The sequence below is a fragment of the Pyrus communis genome, chromosome 2 (assembly GCF_963583255.1).
Source record: "Pyrus communis chromosome 2, drPyrComm1.1, whole genome shotgun sequence".
Classification (NCBI taxonomy): Eukaryota; Viridiplantae; Streptophyta; class Magnoliopsida; order Rosales; family Rosaceae; genus Pyrus; species Pyrus communis.
In genome coordinates this window covers 31,307,708-31,314,955 of record NC_084804.1, presented here as the reverse complement: position 1 = coordinate 31,314,955, position 7,248 = coordinate 31,307,708, and the positions used below count along the sequence as shown (strand labels likewise).

Here is a 7,248-nt window from a genome sequence, read left to right as displayed (position 1 = left end):
AAAGGTTGCACAACATCACCGGAAAAACTTATCAGATGAGAAACTGAGTGATTGAGTAAGTGTTCAGCTACATTAAGTGCCCTGAAAGTTTCAGCAAACATAATATTAACTGAAGCCCCCGTCTCTACCAGGATTCATCGTACGTCAAAGTTAGCTATGTGAGCCTCTGTGATCAGTGGGTCGTTGTGAGGGAAGGTGATACCTCTTTCTTCCTCAAGGTAGAAGCATATTGGATCCCAGTTAAGCTTTTGATACTTGACTCCCCTGATGTCTTCCACATGAAACACTTGGTGGTCAGGCCTCAAAGTTCATTCACTGTTTTTCATGGCCCTGTTGGAAGATTCAGATATGGGTGTGCCGCCGCTTATGGAATATATCACATTCACTTGGCATTGCTTATGGTTATCCCTTTGAGGGTGAATGAGGAATTGATCAATTTTTCCTTCACGTGCTAAAGCTTCAATATGATCACGGATTGTGATACACTTCTCGCCATCATATCCGTTATACTCGTGGTAGCAGCAAAACATGCCTGTGTTCTTCGTGCACTTGTAATCTGGTTGCCTCAGCTTTGGCTTCGGTATCAAGTGAGCTATACTAGCGTAAATGGCCGCACATGTGGCATTCAAAGGTGTGTACGTATCATACCTTGAGGTAGGGCCTGTCTTGACACGTGCTTGGCCCACTGCGTTGACTTCCTAGGGGCGGGCATTATCGTGGTGATATCCTTGGCTATCGCGATAATGCCCCTTACTCTTTTTACTAAAATGAGATTGGTAAGGATGGAAATATTTCCTCTTTCCCTGAAACTAATATATCTGTTGACTTGGTGAAGCATTAAGCAAGGCAGGGGGGTGTCGTTGCCGTTTGGAAGGTTGAGGTCTTCTCATTTGGTTGGATCTAGCTTCCACTCCCCACTTGCTGATAAGGGGTGGCTGTAGGGGGTTTCCCTTGATATGTCATTGCCTCGATGAAGGCGTGGTTGTAAGCCTGTGCCATCACCTTTGAGTAAGTTTTCCAAGGGCTGGCATTGATCATATACTTGAAGACACAGTCACGTAGGCTTGCCGTGAAGGCCTTGAGGGCGGTCTTGTCATCTGCCTCAGCGTAGCAAGAATACTCATGGCTAAAGCGGCTGACATACTTTCGCAGTGACTTGTCCTGCTTCTGGTGAATAGTGTACAAGTCATCTGCAGAATGCAAGCGATCGGTCTAGAAGATGTGTTGAAAAACGAACAGTTTCCTTAATTCCTCAAATGAGTCTACCGTCTCAGGTAGAAGACGACAATACCGGTTTAGAGCTCCACCAGAGAGGGTGGAGAGGAAGAGGAGACATCGCTCTTCGTCAGTATGTATTTGGTATGCCATGGTCTACTCAAAGAGATTAAGGTGTTCAATCGGATCCTCTTTTCCAGTCTAGAGTTGTAAGCCGAGCTTCTGTTTTGTCTTCGCTTGAAGGGGGTGTTGAGGATCCTCCTTGTAAGAAAGCCAGGCCTGGGTTGGTTACAGTCAGGTATCTCAGCCTAACTTTCAGCCTTCAACTTGTTTACTTCCTCAAGGAGCCGAATGATAAGGGGGTCCTGAGTGGAGTCATGTACTACTGGAGTAGGAAAGTTTGATCAAGAGGGCGTGATTTTTCCTGAGACTCGCTGTATTGACTTCTAGAGCAAGTCTGTCAGAATACTTATGAGTTCCTTATACCTTCATCTTCCTCTGGGACCTGTCACTCCTTCCCTAGATTGGCAGCTGGCATGGGTCGTGAGAGGGGACCGAATCTTTCAGAAATCCTTGGGTCATTGATTTTTGAGCTTATGTGGATGGGATTCTATCAACATTGTCTCAAGAAGTCTCGACAGTCGCGATAAACGGTTTTCGATCATTCCGCTCCCTTTGCAAGAAGGTGCCTTCCTCCACTTCTCCTGCTTCGGGTCGAAGCATCTGGGTTAAGAGAGGCCACATGTTGATCAACACCTTGATGATTAACTCGCTCCTCATTAGGAACAGCCATGTCGAAGATCGGTGACCCTTTGTGTTGTAGGGCACCCAGTTGATGGTAGAGTTCCACGGGGGCGATGAGCTTGTGTGTTTGAGTATACCTAGCCTCATGAAGCATCTCGAAGAGCTTCTTATGCTGCTCCTAGAGGACCTCATTCTTCATTGTTATCTTGTTGTTCTAAGCCTTCAGTTATTCGACTTTAGTTTGAAGAGCGAACTTCTTTCGTTCTTTCTTTCGTTGCCTCACACTAGGCACGAGGGGGTGTCGTTCTGTGTGATGTGGCTTCCTTCGCTCCCCATGTTGGAAAGGGATGCTTGGTCAAAAGAGAGTGTATGGATGGTGGAAACCAGCTTGACAAAGCTGAAAAGAGTAAGAATAAGTGTGTTTCCCACAGATAGCGCCAAATGTTGATGCACAAAATCAGCGAGGACTTTGGTACAATAGAAAGTGTTAAGTTTGTGACCTTCGCTTGGTTGCTCCAGTCACTAATGAGGATAAGTATGTAAATGGATAGAGACAAGGAAGCGAACGCAAGATGTACGTGATTCACTCAGATTGATTACGCCCACGAAGTAGAGGAGTTCTCATAAATTGTGAAGGGTTTACACAAATACATAGGTTCAAGCTCTCCTTTAGTGAGTTCTAGTGAATGATTTAGTACAAATGACATTAAGGATTATTGTGGGAGAATCCTTTTTTATAGAAAAAAGTTTCTAGCTCTGTTCTAACATTGACACGTGTCATGCTGTGATTGGCCTTCAATGTTGACACGTGTTGCGCTGTGATTGGCCTCTTATATTGACACGTGTCATTTTGTGATTAGCCTCCTGGTTGGAGGGAAACTCTTATGGGTCCTTGACGGTATAATGTTGACCAATGCTCAGTAGTTTCGGGATTGGTCAAGTATGGTACAAACATGTATAATTAATTAAAATGATGTTATTACATAATATCTAATATTATAAAATTTCTTTTTAGGCACAACTCCAACTAAATGTACCTTGAAATAGAGAGTGAGTAGTGAGCACAAAAAAATATAATGGAATTTTGTATAATGTGGAAGGAAGACCAGAAGCTATATATGATACACTACCTAGCAGCTGCCCTACTACTACGTACCAGTACTGGTCGAGGTCGTTAATTATAAACTAGAAAATGCTAGTGAAATCACATTTTGCAAATTATATCTAACTTCTCTCTAATAGACGTGGGATCTACTTGTATTGTGGACCTTAACTCTATAACAGATATGATTTAGGTATGATTTACAAAATGTAATCTCCCTAGCATCACTCCTATACATCATGCATGGTGGTGCAGCAAGAGCTTCCGAGAAGTGTTACACCAGCGAGCATAGGAGGCATGGAGGTTGGGCCAATCAGAGAACGAGCTATGTGTGAAGTGGTGGAGCCACAAAGACAGCACTTTCTCTTGATTCTCTTCGTCTTCCAGCATCTCGATCGTCTCTTCCAATACTCTCTCCAGCTCGGTCCTTTCTGCGATGCTCAAAACCGGGACGTCGGTTCCGTTGCTGGCTCTGCATAGCAATGGCAACCACGACATTAACATTTGCATCTTTGTTTGCTTGTGTTGCTCTTTCTTGATTCCGTCGTCAGCTTCGTCTTTTCCCAACTGTTTGGCATGCTTGAACAACAATGCTGCACGAACACAACAGTTGATTAATCATCACATGCAAAGCGGAATTAATGTTATATATTTTAAATTGAAATTTCGTGACACGCATATATACATTTATGTGAGAACCAAGGAAAAATGATATGCATATCTTGATACGGTAAGTAGAACATGCCATGTTTCTTAAAAAAATAAATATAGTCTAGTTTTACAACTAACAATACGCTTGATGGCCTAGTTTGCTATGGAGTTCCATACTATTTAGCTAAGTTTGGCCTTAGTATTAGTGATGGTCTATTTGGTTTGAGGAAACCTCCCAACCATGTACAGAACGTTCTTTTCCAAGACTTTTCTTGTACTTGAGTTGATGTTTTATTAATAAAGTCGTTTCTCTAGTCGAAAAACAATTACACAGGATAAGAATTTACAAGCTTGTAGAATTTTGTCTTATTTTTAGGTACGTCTCTGGAACTCAATTTTCATCTCATTTTGACCCCCTATGACTCAAATCACCACTTTAGTCTTTGAAACTCAAAATTTGCTCCACTTTGACTCCTGGAACTCACTTTTGGATCTCATTTTGCTCCATGAAACTCAAAAGTCGTCATTTTACTCAATAAAAACTCAGCATTTTCTCCACATTGCCTTAATTATGCCGTTATGTAGAATGTTGACGCATAGTGGAGATTTATAATATTTTCTGTTAATTTCATCATTTTATTCTATAAAACTCCATTTTAATATTTTTTTTTATTGTTGAATGTTAATGCATAATGAATATTTATAATATTTTATGTTAATTTCATCAGTTTATTCTATTAAACTCGATTTTATTATTTTTTAGTATTATTATTAAATGTTAACGCATAGTGGAGATTTATAAACAACTTCATTGGCATATGTGGCATTGTCTTATTGAGTGGTGGGTCGAACATATATATATGTTTTAGGAGTGAGTTTTGAGTTCACGGAGAAAAGAGAGTTTTGGAACAAATTTACAGTTTCAGAAAGTAAAGAGGTGATATTTGAGTTATAAAGAACAATGTGAGATCAAAATTAAATTTCAGAGAATATAATTAAAAATAAAGAGTAATGCTATTCATACCATGTTTTTGTACCATATTTTCATATCACCTTAGGTGGCATTTGATGTGGATAGTCACATCATTTGAATTAATTAAATTTTTAAATTTAGTTCATTATTTAATAAACTAATAATTAAGAAAACTAGTTAATTAAATGATGATTGTGGTATACGAAGAGTCTTTCTCCTTCATTTCCTTGGGTTTTGCAAATTTTTCAAATGATGTGGTTGTCCACATCAGATGCCACCTAAGGTGGTATAGAATGTGGTATAAAAACATGGTATAAATAGCATTACTCAAAAATAAATCTTAAAAGTATTCACCGTTACACTCAGAATACTGAATTTGATTCCACACTCACCTTAATTCAAAACCAATGTCATTTTGGTTTATAAATAGCAATAAATTAAGGGATGTACTATCCACACATCCCAAATTACTTCTCACACACTTCTTGTTAATTTTTGTCCGTTGATCTTCTTTAATTCATCCGATCCGATGGCCAAAAATTAGAAAGGTGTGTGAGAAGTAAAATGGGGTGTGTGGATATCACACCCCTAAATTAATATTAAAAAAAATTGTTAACTTCACAAATTGAAAAGTCAAATAATTGGAGCCATGCATAATTATATTCGTCATGAAGTTTCCAGCCACCACGCCTAATTTAGATGTGATCTCAATCACCAATAACGACAAATATAAAGCAAAAAGAAGAGATATCCAAATTTTGGTGCCGTCACGCCAGTAGAAAACCATGAAAATAAAATATTAATAGTCAAAGGAATATTAAACCATGCATAGGAATATATCACCCCTATACAATAATTCGTAAAGATATATATGATATATGGGACAAGTGTTACTCTTATTTTCTTCAATTTTGTGTTGCTCTTTATTCTTCAACTTTTTTTTTTTGAAAAAATAAGTTAAAAATAAAAGCCTAAACAAAACTAATTATTAATAAATTTAAACCAAAACATAGCTACATTATCCTTCACAAAATACGATATTATCAAGTCGTGCTCTTTATTGTTGAATGTAAAAACTTTAATAATGCACTGCTACGAGTGTTTAGTATTAGACTTAATTTCTACAATTATTTAATTTTTAATTTTTATCTGAGTCTTTTTTTTTTTTTTTTCGATTTTACTTTGAGAAAAAAAATTCGTTAATTTGAAATAAAAGAAATAAATAAATAAAAACTTACCCGAAGTCTTCACCAAGGATGCTTGTAAGCGCGGCTCAACCGAAAGAGAGAGACGAGCCAAATTAAAGGCAGCGGCCCATCTCCGCACTGCTTCATCAGCCGAGTCACAAGCTGCCAGCTTCTCAGCCAGCCAAAGCACCTCAGCCGCCAGTTTCTCCGCCGAGCTTCTCGTCCCGCTCGCCCTCGTCTCCCTTATCCACGACACGTCCCGTATCGATCGAACCACCCGTAGAACAGGGCTCCACCGGTACTCCACCGGCCGAGCGTTTCCCAACAAATCGACGCCATCACCACGCAGCACTTCTCCTTGTTGTTCGAGAATGGCGGCAGCTTCAAGCTGGCTCAGAGTGGTGGAAAAAGCCGCGGATAGAACCGTACGGTTGACTTGACGTAAAGCCTCTACGCCCTCTTTGTGGTTGTCGTCGATGAGGTTCTCCGCTAAAGAGCGAACAACTTGGTACTTGCGGGAGCTTACGGGGATGTCGTTGACGAGGGACAAGAGCTGCGATAGTGCTCGAGCGATAGCGGAGTCGCCGCCGCCAGTAATAGTAGCACCGCCGCTGAATGAGGCGGGCGTATAATCATAATGATCACTAGTGTGATTACTAGCATTCTTGTTGGGAGGCTTGTAGGGTTGGTTATTGTTAGGGTTTAGAGGAGGAAGCAAACGGAGGAGGAAGAGGAAGGAAGTGACGAAAGTATAGCGAAGGAGTTGGAGGAGTTTAGATTTCTGAGACAAGTTTACGAAGGATTTGTCTGCGAAGATAAAGAGGGAGGCTATGAGGCTGCGGGGAAGCAAAGGAGATATGGTAGTTTGAGACCAGCCTTCCATCATCACCATCCTCCTATGTGAAATCAAATAGTTTAATTCCTTTTGTGTCCTAATTAGGGTTTTTCTTTTCTTTTTTCTGTTTGGTGAGAAAGTTATTGATTTTGATTACTTGCGTGAATATATATAAGTAAGATAAAGTGTGTGATGTAAACTTGAGAGGAAGAAAATGAATTAGGATATCGAGTACTGGAGGGATTGAATGGGTGGTGGTCCGTGGTCCGGCCAGTTGTTTGGACCATGACCGCGTTTTGTTCTGTTTTGTTCCGCGGTTGTGTTGCTTTCCTGTGTACGTTCTCGACGTCGTAAGGAACGTCAAATGTTGCACCTATGCCAAATTGCCAATTTTTAATCTCTTTGCGTGCCGTACATCACACTCGCACTGGCAGGCATTATCATTTGTTCAAGTCCCACGTTGAGGAAAACAATATATAATTAGGTTATTTTTCATATTATTAATTAGTTTTGTGGTAAAACATCACTTTTTTCAGATATA

General features: G+C 40.0%; 1 protein-coding gene across 1 annotated transcript; it reads right to left on the bottom strand.

The window, feature by feature from the left end:
* Window positions 1–3,033: 3,033 nt before the first annotated feature.
* LOC137726446 (uncharacterized) lies at window positions 3,034–7,112 on the bottom strand. The gene is made up of 2 exons (XM_068465380.1): window positions 5,924–7,112; window positions 3,034–3,654 (listed from the first exon to the last, which is right to left on the bottom strand). Exons 1-2 carry the CDS (start codon window positions 6,762–6,764, stop codon window positions 3,299–3,301), a joined length of 1,197 nt encoding a protein of 398 aa, XP_068321481.1. The 5' UTR covers window positions 6,765–7,112; the 3' UTR covers window positions 3,034–3,298.
* Window positions 7,113–7,248: the final 136 nt, after the last annotated feature.

What these genes read in the sequence shown, in the direction of transcription:
- LOC137726446 (XM_068465380.1), bottom strand. Translation starts at nt 6,764, where the DNA reads ATGGTGATGATGGAAGGCTGGTCTCAAACTACCATATCTCCTTTGCTT. An exon ending in ATCCTTGGTGAAGACTTCGG is followed by an intron (nt 3,655 to 5,923) that starts GTAAGTTTTTAT and finishes GTGTTCGTGCAG; the next exon opens with CATTGTTGTTCAAGCATGCC.